This window comes from Pelodiscus sinensis, chromosome 5 (genome assembly GCF_049634645.1).
Source record: "Pelodiscus sinensis isolate JC-2024 chromosome 5, ASM4963464v1, whole genome shotgun sequence".
Classification (NCBI taxonomy): Eukaryota; Metazoa; Chordata; order Testudines; family Trionychidae; genus Pelodiscus; species Pelodiscus sinensis.
The window spans coordinates 118600342-118625660 of record NC_134715.1 but is presented as its reverse complement, the minus strand read 5'-3'; the positions used below and the strand labels follow the sequence as shown (position 1 = coordinate 118625660).

The 25319-nt window shown below is 44.7% G+C and overlaps 2 protein-coding genes across 5 annotated transcripts in view; one reads left to right on the top strand and one right to left on the bottom strand.

Moving 5' to 3' along the window:
- The window catches only part of NSD2 (nuclear receptor binding SET domain protein 2), a 190766-nt gene that overhangs the window by 144054 nt on the left and 21393 nt on the right, over window positions 1-25319 (top strand). For all 4 annotated transcript variants that reach the window (XM_075930893.1, XM_075930890.1, XM_075930891.1 and 1 more), the window contains 6 exons: window positions 5261-5466; window positions 7165-7268; window positions 10990-11259; window positions 11510-11626; window positions 23033-23174; window positions 24438-24544. In XM_075930893.1, coding sequence (XP_075787008.1) covers window positions 5261-5466; window positions 7165-7268; window positions 10990-11259; window positions 11510-11626; window positions 23033-23174; window positions 24438-24544 — 946 coding nt within the window. The remainder of the gene's footprint in view (window positions 1-5260; window positions 5467-7164; window positions 7269-10989; window positions 11260-11509; window positions 11627-23032; window positions 23175-24437; window positions 24545-25319) is intronic.
- Window positions 14547-25319, bottom strand: part of LOC102463770 (uncharacterized) — a 62172-nt gene continuing 51399 nt past the window's right edge. The window contains exon 8 of the mRNA XM_075930894.1: window positions 14547-16159. Coding sequence (XP_075787009.1) covers window positions 16070-16159 — 90 coding nt within the window. The 3' untranslated portion in view covers window positions 14547-16069. The remainder of the gene's footprint in view (window positions 16160-25319) is intronic.

Genomic DNA, 25319 nt, shown 5'->3' with positions numbered 1-25319 from the left:
ATTAACAAATCCCAGCTACTGAGATATGTGCCGCCTCTGGTGGATCGGTACCACCAAAGTCACAGGAATTGTTGGTTTCGAGGCAGCGCTCCATTCATTAAGGCTACGTCTACACTGGCCCCTTCTTTGGAAGAGGCATGCTAATTTCTAACTTTGGAATAGGGAAATCCGCGGGGGATTTAAATATCCCCCGCGGGATTTAAATAAACATGGCCGCCGCTTTTTTTCCGGCTTGGGGAAAAGCCGGAAAAGAGCGTCCAGACTGGCACGATCCTCCGGAATAAAGCCCTTTTCTGGAGGATCTCTTGAAAGTAGGAATAAGAGATCCTCCGGAAAAGGGCTTTATTCCGGAGGCTCGCGCCAGTCTGGACGCTCTTTCCCAGCTTTTCCCCAAGCCGGAAAAAAAGCGGCGGCCATGTTTATTTATATCCCGCGGGGGGATATTTAAATCCCCCGCGGATTTCCCTATTCCAAAGTTAGAAATTAGCATGCCTCTTCCGAAGAAGGGGCCAGTGTAGATGTAGCCTAACTGTTTGCCCTGGATGAGAAGAGATCTCCACATCTCCTGATGTATTTGCCTTAGAAGATCCTGCTCCTTTGAACTGGACTTGCTGCCTTTGGGGCATGTTCCTGAATGCTGTTCTGTGGCTCATTTGGTTCCAATAGCATCATAGTTTGAACAAGCATGATTTTTTTGGTGTTGGAGGATTCAGATGGAACACAAGGTTTGCCTCTTCTGTACCACTAGCAAAATACCCAAAGGTTTCACACTCGGTGGCAATATCTTCCCTGTCTTCAGCACAGGAGCTCCTGGTACCTGGCTTTGTGGGGGTCCATTGCAGCAGCTTATCAGTCTGTCTGGTTTGCTGTATTGGGGCTTTTTGCCCCTGCATTCCCTTTCAGAAACTTCCTGGATCCACTTGAGAGGAGCCGCCACATCTCTCCACTGCATTCTTTTTCTACTAGATGTTCGGAACAATGGTTGTGAGGAGGCATCAGTAAGCCTAACTTTGGTGCCTCCAAATCAGAGCATTTCTTCTTGTCATCTCCAGATGTAGCAATGTCAGTTTCTTCCTCCATGTCTCAGATAACTATTGCCAGTTCCAGCTATTGTTAGAGGGCGGCCGACACCCTTCACGTTCCACTAGGAGATGTGCAGGACAGCCAACATCAATTATTTTGACATTCTTTGTTCATCATTACCAGCTAGGTCAGTGCTACCAATCAGTGATGCCATTCTTCAGCAGGCCTGGATACGCCAGCCACTTGCACACCAGTCCTGAAGGGGCGGGGAAAAAAAGACATTATGTTCCTGTGAAGAGTGCTTAGTTTGTTTTCTCACCACTCACCCAATTCCTTGTTTATTCAGATTGTTGCACAGACAAGGAAGATAGGAGATTTGACTTCCTATGTCATAAGGTCTTTTCTTCAGCCAGTCTTCAGTTTTGCATCTTTAGTTATTCGGCATTGCTGGGAAAATATGACTTTTTTTGAATTAGACAGTTAGCAGACCTTGTGAACAAGATTCCCTGGCAGTATTATGCCCACTTCTGGGTTATTTTTGAAGAAGGTAAACTGGTTACCAAAATGATGCTCCAGTCTGTGGTAGATTCAGTGGACACAGCCTTGCACACTATGACCATGGGAATTGTCTTGAGGAGGGAATCCTGGATGAATTAACCTGGTTTCGCAAGGAAGAGACAGAAAACAGTTGAAGAATGAATTTCATCCCTTTTGATCAATCTCACCTCTTTAATCATAAGACTACTGATTCCCTGCACTCCTTTAAAGACTAGAGTAGGGCTGGGCAAAATACGATCTGCGGACTGGATTCAGCCTACATCAGCCAGCTCCCTGCCTGCTCCCCTGCCCATTGGCATTCAGGAAAGCTGGCTGCAGAGCCATGTTCTTTCTTGCTGAGAGCCCGGAGGAGGAGAAAGAGGCTTCTCACACAGTTCCCACCCTCAGTAGCTCCCATTGGCTAGTTTCCAACTAATAGCAACTGCCTTTTTGCAGGACAGGCAGCATGTGAAATGCCCTTCCGCTCAGGCTCACAGCAGCAAACTTGGATCCTGTAACTGCTGTGAGCATATGAACACATACGGGTCGTGGAAGGCAGGGACCTTGGTCACGGATGTTGCTGGCTGGGAAATGCCCAGGTAATTTCTCCCAGCCAGAGCCTGCCTTGGGCACCCCAGCCCCTCCCTCCCTCAACCCTCTACTTCCCTTACCCCATCTAATGCAACTCTTCTGCACTCCTGCTGCAGCCCCCATACATCTTTCCAGACACTGCATCCCCTCCTTAGATCACAACTCTCTCCCAGACCCTATACCCCAAACCTCTATCCCTGGTCACAGCCCAAATCCCTGGAACCCTCCTGCACTCCTGCCCCAGGTTACAACCCCCTCCCCAACCCTGCACCCCAATCCACTATCCCTGGTGTCTCAGCCCTAATCTCTGCACTTCTTCCTTCACTACTGATGATCCCTGAAATGCTTATACAGTGCAAGTGCAGATTCAGACATCCCAATCTACGAATGTGTCACATGAAAGACTGGTTTTTGGCTGGGCATTGTTGCTGGGATGAATTTTTATTGGCAGCACAAGGTTTCCTGTCAAATAGTAGGAAAGGATCCACAGGGTAGTCCTACCAAGCCAAGTAGAAACATTTTGCTTCCTGATCACAGCAGAAGGGCCTTGCTCCTGAGGCTATGGGCATTCTCCTCCTTTCGGACAATCTCCTGTCTCTGAAGGCATTGGGACACTCTCACTCAACTCCATTAGGGTACACATAGTGGCTTTTAGTGCTGTCCCACCTCCCTGTGGAGGGGCACTCTGTTTTTACTCATTGACTGCAAGTTTCTGGAAGGACCTTATACAAACATATCTTCCTGTTCTCCCCATGGCCCCCCAATGAAACCTCAGCCTTGCCCTGATGAAATTGCCCTTGAAACCTATTTACTTAACTCTCTTATTTTTCCCAAAGCTGCATAAGTTTGAGGAGGATTGTAGGTTGCATACCTTGGACATTAGGAGGGCACTAGCCTTCTACATTGAAAGGACCAGACTATTCTATAAGTTGACACAGTTGTTCGTGGCCAGTGGGATGTAAGGTCATCCAGTGTCTGCTCAAAGGATTTCTTCTTGGATCACTGCTGTATTCACTGTTGCAATGATTGGGCCCAAGTGCCACCTCTGGCAATGGTCATTGCCCACTCAACCAAGACACCACGTCTATTTGGTAGCTTGAGTGCCTATCCAAGACATCTGTGCGGAGGCAAACTGACTGTCCATCCATACATCCATGTTCCATTTGACACTTAACCAGAAGACCCAGGACAATGCTGAGTTTAGTAAAACAGTACTACAAACCACAATACTATCAACTGTGAGCCCACCTTCATTGAACTGCTTGTGAGTCACCTAGAATGGAATCAAAATGAGCAAACACTCAAAAGAAAACAATTATCTACCTTTTGTAACAGTTCTTCAAGATGTGTTGCTCGTGTCCATTCTATTAGTTATCCTCGTACCCCTCTGTTGGACTTGCTGTCAAGAAGGAACTGTGAGGATATAGGGATGACAACGCCAATATTCCATCTTATGGGTTCAGCACTCAAGGGGACACCATGGTCGTCCCCATAAATATTGCTAAGGCAAAAATGTCCCAACATTTATGCCTGTAGGCATGCACATAGCTATGCACATGAGCAACATATCTCAAAGAATAGCTGCTGCAAAAGTTTTTTTCCCCTGTGCTTGCATCCCAAGTTTCTTTCAGAAGTTGTTTCTCACTTGAACCTCAAACCCCCCACACTTACTTGCTTTTCAAACTGCACACCTCAATGGAGGAATGGTGCCTTTATCTCTTCAATGTCTGTAGATCCCTAGCTTTTTAAAGATTGAGGATGAAGCTGTAACTCTTTGTTGCTTTAGCACAAAAGATCAAGGGACGGGCCAGCTCCACACAGAGGATTTCTAAGTGCATTTTGGGATGCATCATGCTATATTGATTTTCAGGACTCTCTCTACCTATTAAGTTACAAACCCACGCCACAAAAGTCCAAGCATCAATAACTGCCATCCTTCACGACATGGCATTCGCTGTCATATGTAGGGAGGCCACATGGCGTTTGGTACACACCTTTTCTTCCTATTATGCGTTAGTGCAAGACTTTCTGATGGTTTCCTCATTCAGCATGGCTGTTATTCATTCAATGATTCTGTTATCTTCCTCATGCCTTTTTCCTAATTAGGCACTGCTTGTCCATCACCCTCAGTGGACTACTATAGGGACCATCACATGGAGAAGAGGAGGTGTCTTACTTGTCACTGGAGGTTCTTCAAGATGCGTGGTCTCTATCTGAATTACAATATTTTCCTTCTTCCTTTTTGCTGCGGATCTGTTTCATTTGCAGTGGAGGAGGAGGTAAGAGTGCGGTTAGTCAAATCCGCCCTTAATTGCCTCTGAAAACTGCAAGGCAGATCGAGAGCATGCATTGGCCACCGGACTCTATCAAAGATCTGATTCTGAACTCATGGTGCATGTGTGTAACTGTCAGTGGAATACATACAGTGACCATACTTCTCAAAGAGTTTCCAGTTACAGGTATGCAGCCTCTCTGCCCTCCCAAATTCCTTGTGTACCGCTTTCATGTCCCCTTCTATTTGAGACACATGTAAATATGTATTGTTAAAACAATATAATCTGGGGATGGCTAGATTATATGTTTTCAGTTTGGGAGAGAGGTCTTGAAGGGTGTCAGCGTTTTAAACTTCATTGGAACAATGAGCAGAGTTGAGTTTGAAGGGCAGCGTGTTCTGCTGGAAGGTATTAATTAAACTATCAGCCAGTTCTTTGATCTATAGATAAATAAAGACCTGATTAAGGCTGATGGTTTGGTATTGATATATGAGCTGCTTTGTGTGCCCCAATTTCTCCTTGCTGGTTTTTGACTTTCATCAAAATCAGTAAGGTTCTGTCCATTGATACCTAGACCATTAATTGGAATTCGGAAATAGATTGGATGCTGTATTTAAATTGCTATTTTACAGAGATCAGAGCCTGTTTTATTACGTTTAAATTTGCTCTACTGTTTATTTTCTAGTGACTTGCTCTCTTAGATCTTGTTCTGAGTGACATCCTGCTTACAGTAGATTAATAATTGATTAGTGTTAAGCTACTATGTTGCTAAATTGTTTATTGGAGGAAGGCTTGATTAAAATGCTGTCCTTTGTTTCTTTGTACTTCTGTAATAGATGGTGGCCTGCAGAAGTTTGCCATCCAAAAAATGTTCCTCCAAATATCCAGAAAATGAAGCATGAAATTGGAGAATTTCCGGTGTTCTTCTTTGGTTCTAAAGATTATTACTGGACACATCAAGCTCGTGTGTTTCCATATATGGAAGGAGACAGAGGAAGTAGATACCAAGGAATTAAAGGAATTGGAAAAGTCTTCAAAACTGGTATAAAAAATAAATCTTATTGTTTACATGCTTTATTTCTTTCGAGAGGACACTAAGCCTGTGACAGCTCATGTACTATCTGAAGTCACAATGTACAACAGTAGAATTATTCAGAACACTTGAATTAGTATTATTACAGGAAGCTCTCCCCCCCCCCCCCCCCCCCCAAGATGCGATCGCCCAACCATTTTTGTAAGTGCGGAAGGGACCAGAAACCCCTGACTTACGTCCTCAGCCCGCATTTACGACCGCGCACAGTGCCTACTGTAAATGCAGGTTTGAGTCACAACGCCTCCGACTTGTGATGCTTCCTCCAGAACCAGTCACATCAAGTGCTATCAGACCATTTGTTGTTCAGGTTTATCCTGTACAGACTAACTCGGCTACCCCCTGTGATAGATGTTTGCTTATATCAAAAATCACATCAGTATTCATGTTACTTGTAGTTCCAAAGGCCTAGTCACTTAGTCCAAGTGAACGGTACTTTTAGGACTCAAAAGAAAATGCTGTAGCCAAGCCTGTAATTAACTACAGATTTATTAAATAGGGGAAAAAATAGGAGAGTTTATTTACAAGGTTAAAACAGGGGATGATATGCACACACACAAATGAAATAGTCTCAGATTCCAAAAGATTATACCAGCTGATATAAAGCATATATATTATATGTCCTTCAGGGCTAACCCAAGCTAAATAGCTGGAGACTCCACATTTGTGCTTAGAAATTCTTGGCCATCAGAGTTCAAGCAGCACTACAAGTTTCTTCTGGTTGGGGCATTTTTATCTTTGGTCCCCAGAGTTCCTGTCTAAGCCTGTAATTCATGTGAGTGGGGAGGTTAATTGAGAGAGTCCTTTTATGCCGCATAATAGCTCATTTAATTTCAGTGGACCTTTTTGTCTGCAGCCCTAGAACTTTACTCTAACTAATGCTTCTTTCCTGTTTGAGTTGCACAATTATAGAGGTTAATCATGCAAGTTTGTAATATTGTTCTATAACATGGGGTACAAATAAGTGAAACTAATATATGCAGCATCCTACGAGCATAAAGTCTATGCACTAAACACTCTGATTTTTATTTTAATCATATTAACCACACTGATTTCCAGCTATGCATTTGTCAGTGTTGATTGAGATCTGGTGCCTTGGCATGAGCTAGCCCCTGGTATTCCAGTGTCTCAGAGCTAAACCAGAATTTTACAAACACTACAATAAAAATCCTTTTTGCAGATATTATGCACTGATTATTCATGTAAAATTCCCATATCTAACTGCACAAAGTTGATCAAGACTGGATCTTGAGACTCTCAGGTGTTTTACCTCTAACCTATATTCCAGTTTGGATTTAAAATCATACTATTTCTTCTGCTTGGAATAGAGGATTACAGAGCCTCTTCCAGAATAGATCTTTCTTTTAAATTCGATTGTACATTGTGGCTGCATGAAAGGAACACTGTCCTTACTAAAGCGTTTCCATGCTCCCATTTTAGGAAGCAGAAGAGTTTTTCTGCTACAAAGCATTCCCATAGAGAGGGGCTTATGCTCTGATTTTTAGATGTTTCTGTAAAAGAAAATTAAAGCATCTAAAAGTGAAGATAGATGATACTGTGGGATTAACTAAATAAATAATGGGGGCAGCATGGTGGGTTACTGGGAATAATCATCTGACTACAATTTCTAATGATGCAACTGTTTTTTAGCCTTGCAAGAAGCGGAAGCTCGATTTCGAGAAATAAAACTTCAGCGAGAAGCCAAAGAAACCCAAGAGAATGAACGTAAACCTCCACCATACAAACACATAAAGGTAATGGTTGAGTAAATCGGATGCAGAAGAGAAAAAGGTGGACAAGTTGCAGAACTTATTTGGAAATACATGAATATTGAACAATACAACTTCTTTAAAAAGTCTTTCTCCTAATATTTGATTTTTAGCAATTTGATTTTCTCCACGGAATCTTTTCTAAGTTGAATACATTTCATGATAAATTCAATGAAGGTCCAATCTTTGGACCAGTGGCAAAGATACCGTTGGAGAATGAAATAAATTATCTTTGGGGGAATAATATTAAAATGTTGGTGTGAGAAGCAGTGTTTTGTTTAAATCGGATTGGCAGCATGAGATGGGGAGACCAGAAAGGAGGTGGTTGCAATTAAGGAAAGAGGTGAACCTCAAAACTTGGAGAAGGATCTGGGTGATAAATTTAAAAGAAATGACTTCTCAACATTTTGGAGAGGAGAAAGATGCAGTTTTTAAAAATAACAAGAGGGTGGAGAGATGACTGAAGTTGCAACCTTGAGTAGCCGAGAGTATAATGACAGTGCCTGCAATTGAGAGGAGGGATGAGAAGAGAGCTTAGGAGGAGGGATAAGTCTTTTTTTCATCATCCTAAATTTAAAATTGTAGGAGAACATCTAGAAAAAAGATGAAACACAGGAAGAAGTCACAGGAAAAGATGCAGATTTGGGGGATTCAGCATTTAAATGATAGATGAAACTGGGGGAGCAGTTGTGCTCACTCAGGAACAAAGAATTGGAAGGCTTTGGAATTTTTAAAGTAGGCATCTGAAAATAGCATTTGGTTTGCTAACTAGCCATTGAAGAGAAGACCTGAAATATTGGATGGAAAGATAGGGAGGAAAAGAAGAAATGTATGTAGTCACAAAAACCTGGGGAGAAAATGATAATCTCTTGAGGGACAACAGATGGATTAATTAAATGTACGGAGTAAAGAGATACTTTATCTCATTCCTTGTGATCAAGCTTATGACCTTATTAAAACAGTAAAGGTAGCTAACAAAGTGAGTTTTATATCCCGAGACGATAGCCTTCAGTTAAAGAAGAAAGGTGACCAATTTGACCCATAAGGATAAGAATGACAGATAGGAAACACAAGAACAAGAGTTGACAAAATATGTCTGGGAACTTTACAGTGATGATAAGCTTGAAAATCTCAAGTTGATATGAATCACATAAGCTCACCAACAATAGATGATGAAATCATGGCAGAAATTAAAAGACTTCTGAATGGGAAAGTTCTGGTTTATCTAGAATGCAGACTGAATTGTTTTCAACATAGGGAATAAAGGCTTGAAAGCTTTGTCAAGGAGGAATTAAAAAAATGTTTGATAGGAGAATTGCCAGAGGACTTTACAACCTCACTGTGTCCAATCCACAGGGTTGGCCTTTTGGGGGATTTGTAAAGATTACAGAACGATCAGTCTAGCATCACATGCCTCTATAATGCTTTTGTGAGTTGTTAAAGACCAAATACAAGGAAAGATTGGTAAGGAAATAAGTGAACAATAATAATGTCAAATATGGAAAGAATACAGTAAATGCCATAATGAACTCATGTTAAATAAAATCAGTTGGTGGGGAAACTAATATATTGTGTGTTATTGACTTCTAAAAAAATCTGACAGAATCAACAACTTACAAACTGATCAATATATTAAGATCTGTAGGGATTGACGGATATGGACAGCTCCAGCATAATTGTTTTCTTACTCATCAGAAGGGCTACGTCTAGACACTGGCGTTATTTCAGGATCCCGGAATTATCCCAACATAACTATTGCACATCTTTAACCGTGCCCATTATTTCAAAATATAATTCAAAATAACAGGTATGCTATTCCAGCTTCCCTGTAACCCTCATTCTATGAGGGCTAAGGGACTTGTCAGAATAGCACTTTATTTCGAAATTACCTTGAAATAAGCTATGTAGTTTGCATAGAGCAAATGGTATAGCTTATTTGCGGGTAAGGCTGCAGTGTGGATGCTCTGAAGGTGATTATAATAGGAGATAGATAAATATTTGAAAGATCAAGAGGAGAAAAGATTATATAATGTCACTGACTTTATTCAACATTTATTCATAGAATCATAGGGTTGGAAGCTACCTCAGGAGGTTAAGGCCACCCCCTACTAAAAGCAGGACCATTTCCAACTAAATCATCCCAGCCAGTGCTTTGTCGAGCCAGCAGTAAAAAAACTTTTAGGGATGGAGATTCCACCACCTCCCTGCGTAACTCATTCTAATGAATAGTCTAGCGACACCTTAACGACTGACAAAACGTGTAGATGGTATCATGAACTTTCTTGGCTACCACCCAATTCTTCAGCTGAATGTAGTATTAAAAGTCCAGCTCCAAAAGAATCTTTTATTGCTCCATTTGAAGAAGTGAGTGGCACCCACGAAAGCTCATGATACCATCTACATGTTTTGTTAGTCTTTACGGTGCTGCTAGACTAGGGGTGGGTGGGTGGGGGTGGGGGTGGTTTTTTGGTTTTTCCAGTACAGACTAACTCGGCTACCACTCTGAAACTTTCATTTCACTGAATGTTTGATCAAATTAAATTAAAGAAACAGAAGATATTAAGATGAATAGAAATGGGTGAATAGCATTTGCTGTATAGATGACACTGCTTTTAGATGATTCTGGAGAACTTAATGGAGATTATACATGAATATGGTCTAGAGTCTGACACAAACTGTGGTGGTATACGAGAATCTTGGGAAAACATGCACAATTTCCAGTAAATGATGCTGCTGTACATCAAATGAAAAATTGTTCCAACTTAGGAAGCATAATTCCAGAAGATGAAAATCAGATACTTAAGTCAGCATCAGAACAGTAAGACAAGTAACATTGTGAAAGAATACAATCTGATGAGAAGGGAAATAAAACTGAAGACTAAATTTCATCTCTCTGAAGAACTTAGATTTGATCTGTTCATGGCTGTGAAACATGGGAAAATAATTGATAATTTAAAAAACTATAATCCTTTGAGTTATGGTGTAGAGTAATACTGAAAATATCATGGTTAGATTGCATAAACAGTTTAAAAAAAAAACTCTACTGTTGATTATTGGAACTGAGCAAATGCTGATCAGTGATCTTATGAAAAGAGAGAATTTTCAGAACACATTTTAGAAGGTTTAGTGGTGATGTACGTTTTATGAGTACTAGAAGGGAAGGTTGTGATAGCAGAAGAAATATGAGGCAGAAAGAAATGATCTTGGATTAATTATGTGGTATCCTGGGTGTATCAAAAGAACTAGTCTTCCACAGAGACATTAGCAAAGTATCACACAGAATGGTTGCAAACTCTCCAAACTGGAGATGCTAATCTAAGAAGAAAAACAGTTTAAATGGAGTGAAGAATGAAATGTAGATTGCATTGGGGTGTTTCTAGAAAGCACAGTCAAAGAATTTTGGAGCATTTAAGAGGAGAGAGATGTTGATTTTGGATAAACAAGGGTCAGGAGGGTATAAGAGCATGTTTCAATATAATTGTAAGGGAATGAAGAAGAGGAAATGAGATAGGTCAGTAGCTAGAATGAAATGGGACAATAGTTATAGACAAGAGATATGACTAAGTCCAAGGCTGATTATGAAGAGGATGGAATGGGTTATGAAATAGGAAGGAGATAAACACTATGATACTTGAAAATATAATCTATTAATTATTTTAAAAAAATTGTTGAAATAGTATTTGAACTATTTTTATGTTTTATTCAGGTGAACAAACCTTGTGGTAAAGTTCAGATTTATACTGCTGACATTTCTGAGATTCCCAAGTGCAACTGCAAACCTTCTGATGAGAACCCTTGTGGTTTTGATTCTGAGTGTCTAAACCGGATGCTAATGTATGAATGTCATCCACAAGTTTGTCCAGCTGGAGAACGCTGCCAAAATCAGTGCTTTACCAAACGCCAATACCCTGAGACAAAGATCATCAAAACTGATGGCAAAGGGTGGGGTCTGGTTGCTAAGAGGGACATAAAAAAGGTATGAAATTGTGATACTCTCCGTTCTTGATTATAGGAATTAATATTCCATAGTTACTATGGGGGACATTTTACATTGCACCTGAAAAGAAAAGCAGATAAATCTTTGTCTGAAAGCAATTTATTTACTCTATAGTGAACATCAAAATAAAAGTGCACTCTCCATTCCACTCTAATGAAACATTGATAGCTTCTAACGCTTTTTGTGGACTCCATATGTTCTTTGCTAGTGACAACCTTCTATTCTTCAGGGAGAATTTGTGAATGAATATGTTGGTGAACTAATTGATGAAGAGGAATGTAGGGCAAGAATCAAACATGCACATGAAAATGATATCACTCACTTCTATATGCTCACTATTGATAAGGTACAGTATTCTACAATTTTTCTTATTTGCATGTAATTACAATTCTAAGGCTCTTGATTTCCTTTCCTAAAAAAACAGTATGTAAGGTAGTAGACCAGAAGGCTTGATCTATCAGTTATAATTTCATTAGTAACCTCAAACACTCAAAATTCTTTTTCACTTTATGGACTTTTGCATCATTCAAAACTTAGAAATAAGGTGATTAACATTTCTGGAAATGTCTGTAAAATGTCTTCACTTATTTGCGTGTGTGTGTGTGTGTGTGTGTGTGTGTGTGTGTGTGTGTAAGGTCATGAATTAAAAACTAACAGGTTACTTGAAGGTAGAAGGAGGCCAAGTGGTTCAGGTGGTTTTTTTGGTCATCTAACCTTACTTTTCAGTTATCACATTTGTCTCTGTTTAAAGCAGGCATCTGCAGGAATCATAGAATACTAGGACTGGAAGGGACCTCGAGAGGTCATCAAGTCCAGTCCTCTGCCCTCATGCAAGGACGAAATACTGTCTAGACCACTCCTGATAGACATTTATCTAACCTACTCTTAAATATCTCCAGAGATAGAGATATCCACAACCTCCCTGGGCAATTTATTCCAGTGTTTGACTACCCTGACAGGAACTATTTCCTAATGTCCAACCTAAACCTCCCTTGCTGCAGTTTAAGCCCATTGCTTCTTGTTCTATCCTCAGAGGCCAAGATGAACAAGTTTTCTCCCTCCTCCTTATGACACCCTTTTAGATACCTGAAAACTGCTATCATGTCCCCCCTCAATCTTCTCTTTTCTAAACTAAACAAACCCAGTTCTTTCAGCCCTCCTTCATAGGTCATGTTCTTTAGACCTTTAATCATTCATGTTGCTCTTCTCTAGACCCTCTCCAATTTCTCCACATCTTTCCTGAAATGCGGTGCCCAGAACTGGACACAATACTCCAACTGAGGCCTAACCAGCGCAGAGTAGAGCGGAAGAATGTCTTCTCATGTCTTGCTCACAACACTCCTGTTAATGCATCCCAGAATCATGTTTGCTTTTTTTGCAACAGCATCACACTGCTGACTCATATTCAGCTTGTGGTCCACTATAACCCCTAGATCCCTTTCTGCTATACTCCTTCCTAGACAGTCGCTTCCCATTCTGTATGTGTGAAACTGCTTTTCTTTCCTAAGTGGAGCACTTTGCATTTGTCTTTATTAAACTTCATCCTGTTTACCTCAGACCATTTCTCCAATTTGTCCAGATCATTTTGAATTATGACCCTATCCTCCAGAGCAGCTGCAACCCCTCCCAGCTTGGTATCATCTGCAAACTTAATAAGCGTATTGTCTATGCTGGTATCTAAATCATTGATGAAGATATTGAACAGAGCCAGTCCCAAAACAGACCCCTGCGGAACCCCGAACCCCACTTGTTATACCTTTACAGCAGGATTGAGAACCATTAATAACTACTCTCTGAGTACGGTTATCCAGCCAGTTATGCACCCACCTTATAGTAGCCCCATCTAAGTTGTATTTGCCTAGTTTATTGATAAGAATATCATGTGAGACCGTATCAAATGCCTTACTAAAGTCTAGGTATACCACATCCATAAGACTCGTTATCCTATCAAAGAAAGCTATCAGATTGGTTTGACATTTGTTCTTTACAAATCCATGCTGGCTGTTCCCTATCACCTTCCAAGTGTTTGCAGATGATTTCCTTAATTACTTGCTCTATTATCTTCCCTGGCATAGAAGTTAAACTAACTGGTCTGTAGTTTCCTGAGTTGTTCTTATTTCCCTTTTGATAAATGGGCACTATATTTTGCCCTTTTCCAGTCTTCTGGAATCTCTCCTGTCTCCCATGATTTTCCAAAGATGATAGCTAGAGGCTCAGATACCTCCTCTATCGGCTCCTTGATTATTCTAGGATGTATTCTAGGATGTATTCAGGCCCTGGTGACTTGCAGGCATCTAACTTTTCTAGGTGATTTTTAACTTGATCTTTTTTTTTATATATCTTCTAAACCTACCCCCTTCCCACTAGCATTCACTATGTTAGGCATTCCTTCAGACTGTTAAAGAAATAGCTCATCACCTGATGAAGATTAAGCCATAACCATCCAGTTACTTAATTTTTACCCTTTTACTTAATCAACATATCCCACTACATAGTTTTAAATATCAATACCGGAAATTTGTAATTGACCTGTGATGCAGACAATAGCTTGTGATCATTAGGGACAGTTTTTCTAAAATATTCATACGTTTACATGCCCAGCACGTTCATGCTGATGTGATAACTGTGTGTAAATGACTAGTTAACGCTGTAACTAATCATTTGCTAACAAAGTTACTTGATTTACACACACACAGTGTCAGAATAATTACGTATATGTACGATAAATGGGCTCTAAATTACAAGTAGGAAGTTTAAATACATTAATTTAAATGCTTTCCTTTTCTGATATGTTGCTTTTGAAATAACAGAATGCCGCAAACTAAAAGTAATTTTGCCTCCCAACTCAATAAAGTGAAACATGAAATCTTCAATCTTTGCCCAGCTTCAAAAAATTAAGAACTCTGATTCTGTTATTCTTATCTCAAACTGTTGTTCTACCCTACAGAGATAATTGTGCTGTTTTTTCCCCATGGGTTTTTAATTAATCTGATTTAACAGGATGGTAAAAGACTTACCTAAACATATAGAGGACCTTTAAACAGATTTTCAGGGAATCATGTTTTTCATACAATTTTGGCTATTTTCATTGTCATTTTTTTTATTGTATGAGGTATCTTCAGGACCGTGGAAATTAAGACCACCGGTGTAAGGATACAGTTGTTTAAAGACAGTTTAGTAGCTTGGGGGGAGGGACAGGGACAAGGATAGGGTGTTTGTTTGTTTGTTTGTTTGTTTGTTTGTTTGTTTGTTTGTTTGTTTGTTTGTTTGTTTGTTTGTTTTTAAAGAGTGAGAGAGGGATTGGCAAATACTTTTTAGTATGGTATTTTCAAAACATAAAAATATTTCAAATACAGAGTTAAAGGTAAATTGATTAATTTCCTTTTTATTTTTGAATGTTTGTGTCTAACCCAGCATGCTCACAAACAAACCTGTCCTGTCATGTGACTGTGATAGATGTTGGAAAAAATGTGAGCAAGATCATGAGTATTGTTTTGGGAGTGTCTCATCCCAGTATATATGAGACACAACAGTTTTCGGTACGACATGTAAAGTTTAAATGTTTCCATGTTCATATCCTTCAAAAATTATATGCACACTGTAAAATTACTTATATTTCTCTGTATATATACATAAAAAAGATTTTCCCACAAGACTCTGCATCCTGCCTGCCTTCTCCCTCTCTCCCCTTTCCCCAGTGCTTGACTGCCGCACGGGGCGTAGGGAAGCCCTGGTGCTTCCGAAGGCGGAGCTGAAGCCGCTTAGCCCCTCTCCGGTACTTGAGAGTGGGGTGGGCGCAAATCTGAGGCATCATGAGCTGTGTGCCACCTACCGCCCTCCCTCCCCAGGTGGCTGGCGGGAGAGAGCCAGGGCTGGCTGTGCCACAGTTTCAGCCCAGCCCAACCTCCCCAGAGGCAGGGGGAAGGCAGCCTGGTCTGGCCTTGCTGTGGCTTTGGCCCGGCCTGGGGAGAGGTCCTGGCATGGCCATGGCTTCGGGCCAGCCCAAACCTCCAGAGGCTTGTGCGGAGAAGACCTGGCCTGGTTGCAGCTTCGGCCCAGCCCAACCCCCTGGTGGACGGGGAGGAGAGAGTAAAGCCTGGCCATGCCACGGTTTCAACCGGGCCCAACCCCCTAGAGGCTGGTGGGGAGAGGGCTGGATCTGGCATGATCTTGGTTTGGAGAGGGGGAGTTAGGGTTAGGCTGCAGTGGGAGGGCAGATTTGGGGGAGGGGGGAAGAGGGCCCGGGCTGATGCAGCTGCAGTTCAGCCATCCCCGGAGGTGGCGGGGGAGGGGGGCAGAGCCGGGGTTGCAGCCACATCAGCCCAGGCCTCCCTTTCCCCCTGGGCCTTGTGGAGACAAAAGGGGGGTTGGCGAGTGTAGTGAGCAGGGGACACTGGTCCCTAGTCTTCTGGAGAAATGCTCTGAGGTAAGTAGGTAAGCACAATGTACTCCACTTAGGAAAGAACAATCAGTTTCACGCATACATAATGGGAGGTGACTGTCTAGGAAGATGTACTGCAGCAAGGGATCCTAGGGGTCATAGTGGATCACAAGCTAAATCTGAGTCGTCAGTATGACACTTGCAAAAAAGGTAAACATGATTCTGGGATGCATTAACAGGAGTGTTGTGAGCAAGACATGCAAAGTCATTCTTCTTTGAGTGATGTCCCCATGGGTGCTCCACTGTTGGTGTCAGTCTTATCCCAGCGTCATGGATCGGAGACTTTCAGAGTAGTGTTCAGTCAGGCTGTGCATGCGCAAGTGGTGAGCGGTGTTCTTGTCTTTAAAGTTAACGTGCACAGCCCGATTTCCCCTCAGTTCCTTCTTTGTTGCCCTTGGCTACCGACGGAATTTCAACTCTCTCCTCCTCAGCGCGCTTCTGAAAAACAAAGAGATCGTTAGTTAGCTAGATAGTGTTGACTAACTCAAACACAGATATCTCTACCTATCACTACAGTCATAGTCTGCCCCCGGGAGAGATGCCAGGCTGTCCTAAAGTCAAATGATGTGACAAATGTCGAGACTCTCTGCCAGCCTCTGATGGTCACAGTGAATGCATACACTGTTTGGGCTTGTGAAGTAGTGGGGGTACCTTGCTGGTTGCTATGCTGGGCGGTGGGTTGTGAGTGACCTCCACTGGCTGCTGGCTGCAGCACAGCCCAGCAGGGCAGAGGATGAGTCATTATGCAAGGGGGCTCCAAACCTGTCTGACCAGCTATCTCCCAGGGAGCAGAACAATGGGAAGAAGGCGGAGTGGAGCCCTGGCTGGGGGCAGGGCTGGAAGAGAGTTAATTAGTTTCTGTCGGGGAGCATGGAGGACACAGCCTAGGGAAAGGGGCTGGAATTTAGGGGCCCAGCCTCCCCCATCTCAAGGGGGGCTGAGGCATATTAGGCCTGCCCTGGAACCAGATTACATCTGTGCTGAGCTGTATCCTGGAGAAGCAATAAACTCCCTCTATTCTACTGGCTGGTGGAGTCTGTCCGTGCCATTACGGGAGTGCAGGAGACGGGAAAACCCCAACGCGCCGTCACACTGGTGTCAGAAGTGGGATGCACTGCACCCCGTGGATGGAGCTTCCAGCGACGAGTGACAAGGTGCAGTAGAAGCAAGAGCCCTGGAGCCTGGCATGCTGGAGACAGAGCAAAGCGGTTCCTGGGAATTGTGGGGTGCTGCAGCACTAGACTGGTGAGTCTGCACCGAGGAGACCAGCAGGCAGATGGCCTATGCCCAACTCTTGAAGGCAGAGCTGGTGAAGCTGTGCAGAGAGAGGGGCTTGCCTGTGCAGAAAGCAACCAAGGCCCAGCTGATTGCCAGGCTGGAGGAGAATGACCAGTCACGGGGCCAGGATCTTGTGCCCGTGGGAAGCAGCCAGACCCCACCTGAGAGCATCAGGCTCTGAGAGGAGGCGGAGCACTGGAGCCCGCCGGAGAGATGGGACAGCTTCCCCGGGAAGCCCTGCAAGCCATAGCCCACCTAGGGCAGGAGCCAGCCCAGCAGAGCTGCGGCGGCTGGAGATCCAGCTGCGGATGAAGGAATTGGAAGTAGAGGACCGAGAGAAAGAGCTTCAAGATCGAGAAAGGGACCGCCAGGACCGAGAGAGACAGCAACAGCATGAGCTGGCCATGGCAGAGCAGAGAGCCGGCGGGGCCCCGGCTGCGCCAAGTGCGGATGGACTCCAAGGTCCCAGGGCTGCCAGACACTTGGAGAGGCTCGTGGTGGCCCAATTGAAGGACATGGGAGACATAGATGGGTTCCTCAGCTCCTTTGAGAGGGCCTGTGGAGTGCAACGGGTGCCCCAATCTGACTGGCTGCAGGAGCTCATCCCCACGCTGAACCAGGAGGCAGCCAAAGTGCTCAGTCAGCTAGAGGACCTACAGCCAGGGGATTACAACCAAGTCAAGGAGGCCCTGCTTCACAAGTTCGGGCTGACCCCCGAGATGTACAGGAAGAAGTTCCGGGGGGTGCAGAAGGAGCCACGGGAGATCTTTGTGGACCGACGCAATACTACAGCAAGTGGAAGTCTGGAGTCGAAGTCTAGACCGCAGAGGAACTGCTCAAACTGGTCATGATGGAGCAGTTCTATGAAGCATGCACGCCCAGACTGAGGCTGTGGCTCAAGGACCGAAGACCAGAGAACCCCCAGGAGGCCAGGAGACTGGCGGATGAGTTCGGGTGTAAACGGGAGTCCCGGAGAGAAAGGGAATCGCGTAAAGACTGGATCTCGGCTGAGCGACGGAGAGAGTCAACTACGAGGCAAGCCCGAGACACAAGTCGTCTGTGCCGCAGAGAACCAGCCAGGGCCTGGACAGAGACAGCCCAAAGGGGCCCGCAGGGCCTAACTTGCCGTCACTGTGGGCAAAAAGGCCACAAGAGGGCTCAGTGCACCAGGTCCCATGACCTGGGACTTTCCAGGGTTAACTGGCTGGAGCTAGAAGAAGGGCAGGTTGCCCCAGAGGCTGGGGCCAGCAGGCAAACCTCAGCTCAGAGAGGGGGGAAGGATGCTCAGTGCACCTCCCCTGGGAGGTCGGACCCTCGGGAGGCAGATTTCTCCATGAACCGGGTGGGGGCAGGGCGGCCCCTGCGGTGTGAGTGCCTTGTACCCCTGGAGGTGGATGGTAGGAAGGTGACGGGTTTCTGGGACATGGGGGCAGAGGTGATGCTGGCCTGATCCGACATAGTGGCCCCGGACCGGGTACTACCCCCACTACATCACAGGGGTGACACCTGTGTTTCACAAAAATGTGTCCATTGTCACTGTCTGACAGCAAGAGCTTGCTCACAAGGAAAGAGAGCTCAGAATACTCACACTATTAATTGAGAAAGCCCTAGACCCCCATATGTATAAAGGGGGCAATAAGGGCTCGGGTGCAACGTCCCCTCAGGGGAACCTCTCAAGCCCTTCACATCAGGATGTATGCTCAGAAACCAAACCCTCACCAGGCTGCTTCCTCCCGCCATAAATGAGTAAGGTAGATGAACCTGGCACCTCGGGCATGGTAAAATCTTGAGCCTCCTCACTAACAGGCTCAAAAGCACACACTAAACAGGCTGCAAAACCAGCTACCCATCCATCAAAAAGGGCACCTACTAAGGGCCCGAATTAACAGAGGCACCACCAGCATTACTGACACCTGTGATGCTGCCAGCACAGTGGATGTCCCTGGCATGGGTGTGAGCCCCGGCGCAGCTTTCATGTCAGATGCCAAGAAATGATAGGGCTAGCTCCAACTACCCTCCTATGCCTCACACTAACCCCAGATCTCCCAGGGTATCAACTGCACTCATTCCGCCACTTCAGGCACTGGTGGACTCAGCAATGGGGCACAAGTCATCAACCCGCCACTGTTCCCCATTGCGCAAAACACATGCTCCACCAATAAATGACAGAACTAGAACCAGGTCTCCTGTCGAGTCTTCAGCACGGCACCGGTTTCACTCCCCATTATCAATGAGAGGCTCTCCACTCACTTAGTGTCTCACAACTCAGTGCCTACCACGGGAATACAAGGAGTATTTTCTCCTCACAACACTCTTCCCTAGACAGTGCACGTGCCATCATACAGGCTACGACGTTTTCAATACCCCCTGATTGCACCCTGACTGGCAGTTTTATTCCCAGCATAACAGGTGATAGTCTTCTAATGCTACTGGGCACCACAACACACCTCCACTGCCCCTCCTACATCTGCACAGAGGTCACTGTCCTCTATACACTCAGATCCATCACATTCTCCATCTGAGGGCACGGATCTCAAGGAAGGACAGGCTGAAGATGATCCAGTCATCAACAATCAGACATGCCACCAAGTGGTAACTCCTCCTCTGCTCCTGATGAAGGAGTTGTCCAAAATGACCCAATGCCTAGTAACAATCTCAAACAATTCCAGGATTTATTCAAAAGAGTGGTTGTCACTCAGAAGATTATCAGAGGTGCAGGAAGAACACAACAGGTTTTTAAAGAACCTTCAGCCGTCTACAAAATCCAAAATTGCACTGCCTCTAGATGAAGCAATACTTGAAGCAGCCGACAAAGTATGGCAAATGCCAGTCACAGCTCCCCCAACCAACAAAAGGGTTGATAGAAAGTACTTTGTCCCATCAACAGGCATGGACTTTCTATACTTACATCCTCAACACAATTCTTTAGTGGTTGATGCTGTAAAGCAAAGGTCTAAAAATCCTCAACACAAAACACATACACAAGACAAAGACCACAAACTCTTGGATGTGTTTGGGAGTAAAATATACTCCTTCTCAATCCTTCAATTTGCTAATCATGATTTTGACAAGTATGCAAAACTAACAGAGCTCATGCAATATCTCCCAGATGACAGGAGACCTATCCTTAAAGACATCATTAAAGAGGGATATACTATATCCCATACAGCTCTACAAATGGCTCTTGATGCTGCAGATACCATGGCAAGAACTTCAGCAATGTCTGTAGTAATGAGACGTGTATTTGGCTTCAAGCAGAAGGAATTGCTAAGGATCTCCAGGCCAAAGTAGAAGACCTACCATTCAATAAGGCAAAATTGTTTGCTGCAAGGATGGACAAAGCCTTGCATTCTAGCAAAGACTTACGCACCACCTTATGCACATTGGGAAGCACTATACACCTTACCAAAAACACAGGGATAAAACTTTGGCAGACAACAGCGGTATTACCCATTTGAACAAAACCACTTCTGGCTGCAAAACCAACACAGAAGAACCCCAGACACACACTCATCTGCGACTCAGGTCTCTAGACAGCACTTTTGAAAATTTAGTCGACGGTCTGCCTGACCTCCCCTCCTCACCAGTGCCAGGTGAGTCCAACATCATCCACCACCACTTGCGTCCCCTTTACAATAAATGGGCAGCAATCACCATAGATCCGTGGTTTCTAGAAATCATCAGTCGCGGGTAATTATTCTTTTCATAATGATCTCCCCACCCTCTCCCGGGACCTGTCTCACAAAACATTGCTCCACCAAGAAGTTAAACACCTTCTCATTGTAGGAGCTGTAGAACGAGTCCCTGAACAACATGAATGGAGAGGATTTTACTCAAACTACGTTTCTCACAGAAAAGAGAATGGGGCTGGAGGCCTATCCTTAGACCTCCATCAATTAAACAAATACTGTCGCAAGGAATGCTTCAAAATAGTTTCACTTGCCACAGCCATTCCCACACTGGACGGGGGGGACTGGTTTGCAGTCCTCGACCTCCAAGACACATATTTCCACATCACAATACATCCTGTGCACATACGTTTTCTACGCTTCACAGTATCATCAGACCATTTTCAGTACAGAGTCCTTCCATTCGGACTCTCCTCTGCCCCCAGTGTCTTCTCCAAGATCTTCCTTTATTTGGACAATTGACTCGTCCGAGGTCCTTCCCAACAGACCACAAGGGACATGATCAAATTCACAAAGGCCTCCCTTCAATCTCTAGGCTTCTTTATCAATGACCAGAAGTCCACTGTACACCCCACACAGTCCCTAGTGTTCATAAGGGGGCTCATAGATTTCACAACAGCACGTGCTTATCACCCCAATCACTGTTTCGACAATATGAAAAGCCTGGTCACAATCATAACCACCAGCCCAAACGTCCCCATCCTAACTTGTCTCAAACTCATGGGGCATGTGGCAGCTACCACATATATTGTCCTATATGCCAGAGTGCACTTGCCATATTTCCAACACTGGATTTCATCACTTTATACACAAACCATCCACCAAGTCCACAAACACGTTTCACCTCCTCCGAAAGTCCTTACCTCCTTACAGTGATGGATACAGGAACAGAACTTCTGCAATGGGGTGCCCTTTCACCAAGATCCACCATCCAAACTGATCACTAATAAGTCCAGACTCCACATCAATCTGCTTGAGCTTCAAGCGGTTCACAGTGCATGCAAGCACTTTCTTCCATGTATTTGAGGGTCTTTGGTGTGTATTCTTATCAACAAGACGATGTGAAATCCCCTTTGCTACATGCAGAGGTGATCTGGCTTTGGAATTGGTATATCTGCCACAACCAGGGCCGGCCCGAGGTATTTTGACGCCACGGATGTGCAGTGCTGCCCCCCGGCGCATGACGCCGCCCCCGGGCACATGGCACATGTGCGGGCCCACCCCTGGGGCACATGCGTGGCCTGGCTACGGCCGCTGGCACAGCCCAGAGCCCGCCCCTAGGGCGCATGGCTCAAGCACGGTCCAGTCCGGCCCGGCTGTCGCATGCCGGGCTGTGTAGGGCCCTGCGTCCGTGGGGGGAAGGGCGTTGTTGTGGGAGCTGGGCGTGTGGCGCCTGATGGCAGTTGTAAGGGACGCTGCGCGCCCCTTACAGCTGCCATTAGGCGCCCCCCCATCGGTTGGCAACCTGGGCAGCTGCGCGTCTCACCCATGCCTCCGTCTGGCCTTGGCCACAATATACCTATCGTGGCAGCATACCTACCTGGGGAGAAGAATATCATGGCTGATACCCTCAGCTCAGGGGTGAGCAATAGTTTTTTTGCAGGGAGCCACTTCAGAAATTTTTGAAGTGGCCCGGGGATGCTCTAGAAGGTGCGGGACCTCAAGTGGAAGGGGCGGGGCCAGGATACTTCCCTGCTTCCCCACCCATAGACAATGATTGGTCTGGGAGTGGGGGAATGTGTGTGGTGTCTTTGCCTGCTGAGGCTCCCATAATATAAGAACTAGGGGCCACCAAATGAAATTAATGGGCAGCAGGTTTAAAACAAAAGAAAGTTCTTCACACAGCACACAGTAAACGTGTGGAACTCCTTGCCTAGGAGGTTGTGAAGGTTAGGACTATTACAGGATTTAAAAGAGAACGAGATAAATTCATGGAGGTTAAGTCTATTAATGGCTATTAGCATGGCTCGCCAAACCGCGGCGAGCCCTGCTCGCCGGCCGCACGGTCCGGTGATCTGCGCATGCGCAGATTGCCCAAACCCAGCTCTTCCACGTTATAGTCTACTCGCCATGGGCGAGTAGATTGTATTATTTGTCAAGCCCTGGCTATTAGCCAGGATGGGTAAGGAATGGTGTCCCTAGCCTCTGTTTGTGAGAGGGTGGAGATGGATGGCAGGAGAGAGATCATTTGATCATTACCTGTTCAGTTCACTCCCTCTGGGGCACCTGGCATTGGCCACTGTCAGCAGACAGAATATTGGGCTGGATGGACTTTTGGTCTGACCCAGTGTGGCTGTTCTTACGTTCTTAAATTTCATTTTATTATTATTCTTATGATTTTCAGGACCGTATTATTGATGCTGGCCCCAAAGGAAACTATTCTCGTTTTATGAATCACAGCTGCCAACCAAATTGTGAGACTCTCAAATGGACAGTGAATGGAGATACCCGTGTAGGCCTGTTTGCTGTGTGTGATATCCCTGCAGGTTTGTGTTGTAATACATGAAGTTTAAACCTACTGCTTCATAAGTATTTGCTGATTCTGTCCAATGAAACTTGCTATGAGATCATTATGGTTTAATTTAACTGATTAAATTCAGTGCCAGCATTCTTTAGGGAGCTCAGTTTGTTTGCTTTTCATAGAGAAGAGAATGTGGATTAATTAATTTCCTTTAATAAATTAATCCTCCTTACTATGTGAATGCTTGTTATTGTTTTTATTGGTTATTATGGTATCTCCTACAGGCCCTATTTAGTACAGGTTGAACCTCCCAAATCCAGGACTCTCTGGTCTAGCAACACTTGTGGTCTGGAAGGTAGGACCACGGATATTGCTGGACAGGAGAGCCCCAGAGATGAAGAGCACAAGTCTGCTGGGAGCCCCTTGGATGCTGGGGAGCCCCACCTGGGCTGGCGGGGTCTGGTGGGTGGGGAGCCCTACGCCAGGGAGCTCCTGCAGCAGTTGAAAGGAATCCCCAGCTGGGAAACCAGGCAGCAGCTGAGCCGGTGGTGGGTGTGGGGAGTCCTCAGCCAGGAACCCTGGTGGAAGCAGGGCCAGCAGCGGGGATATCCACAGTCCAGAACCCCAGCGGCAGTGGGAACAGCAAGAAGCCCAGGACCAGCCTGGGATCCCCAGCAGAGAGGGGCTGGCAACAGCTGGGGGGAATCCCAGCCCGAAGAGGCTGACCCTTGGAATCCGAGCATGGGGTCAACAGCGGGAGGGAATCCCAGGCTCCAGAGATGCCCACGGCCCAGATGGGGGCCTTGACCTCCCCATGTCCAGAAAACTCTGGTACCACTCAGGTGCAGGACCAGAGAAGATCCAATTTATATTGGGTTCCCACTGGGGTGTGTTGTTTTGCCAATACATAGTAAAAGATAGTCCTTGTCTTAAACAGAATTTAGTTATTTGAGGTAAGATTTAGCACGAGTATAACAGTGAGGAAAGCAGGATGTAACAAAAAAATACATTTACACAGGCCAGCTTTGAGCACAGCTAGAAGGTTTCAAATCAGTTCATATAAAATGCATAATTGAATAAGGTAAATATTAGAAATCCGTACTTGACATCTGCCTAGTCGGTATCAATGTTTATGAACTGTCCAGAGGAAAAATAAGATAGAGAATCAGAGAGAAGACACTAAAATGGAAGAACATTTATTTATTAATTTTCTGTTGATGTATTTTGTTATCCTGTATTTCACGTTTATTAAAGGGAGATGATAAAACTGTTTTTATCTTTTTTTCAGGAACAGAGCTGACTTTTAACTACAACCTTGACTGTCTTGGCAATGAAAAAACTGTCTGTAAATGTGGCGCCCCAAACTGTAGTGGATTTCTTGGGGATAGACCAAAGGTATGTAAAGTGTACTCTAAATTTAAAAGTATCATCCTTCAAAATTAAAATTACATTAAAATTGTTGTAAGTATTCAAAAATGTATGTGAGAGTGTGTATGTTTGAGTATGTGGAAGTTGGAGGGGAGTTACATTTTTTTAACTGTATTTATATATTAAAGTAATATCCTCTAAAAACTTTCAGACTTCTACGCCTGAGATCAGTTAAATGCAATTGCTATAGGAGGCAAGGATACCAGGCACATTTTGTTCCAGTGGAGTACTGAAATTGGCAGGAGTGCAATCTGTGGTTGATTTAGTTTAGTAGTGGGCGGTCCAAGGACCCTTTGTCTGCTCCTCTTACCCACACACCAAGGCACGGGAGCCCCACACTTCCTGCTCCTCTTTCTCGCTCCCAGCATTTTTGGAGCACCGAATCGGCTGATTTGCACTTCGTCCCCACTCCTCCCCCTCCCTTCCAGAGTTGGAACATTGCAAATCACGGCTATTGAACCTCTGGGAGGGGAAGCAGCAAGGCTTGAGCATGAATCAGCTGATTCAAGATGCTCCAAAAATGCTGGGGAGGAGGGGAGCAGTAGGAAGTGCAGGGCTCCAGTGTGCAAGAGGCACATGGGGAGGGGGGCAGACTGATCTGCTGGGCCATAGGTGGGGCCCCAGTGGGACATGGGCTGCTGCAGTCCACTGAGATAAAGGACCACTCATGTGGTCCACTCATTCTTCATGATTGCCGATCACTGATTTAATGCATCTTTATTGGATCCACCAAATTGACCCC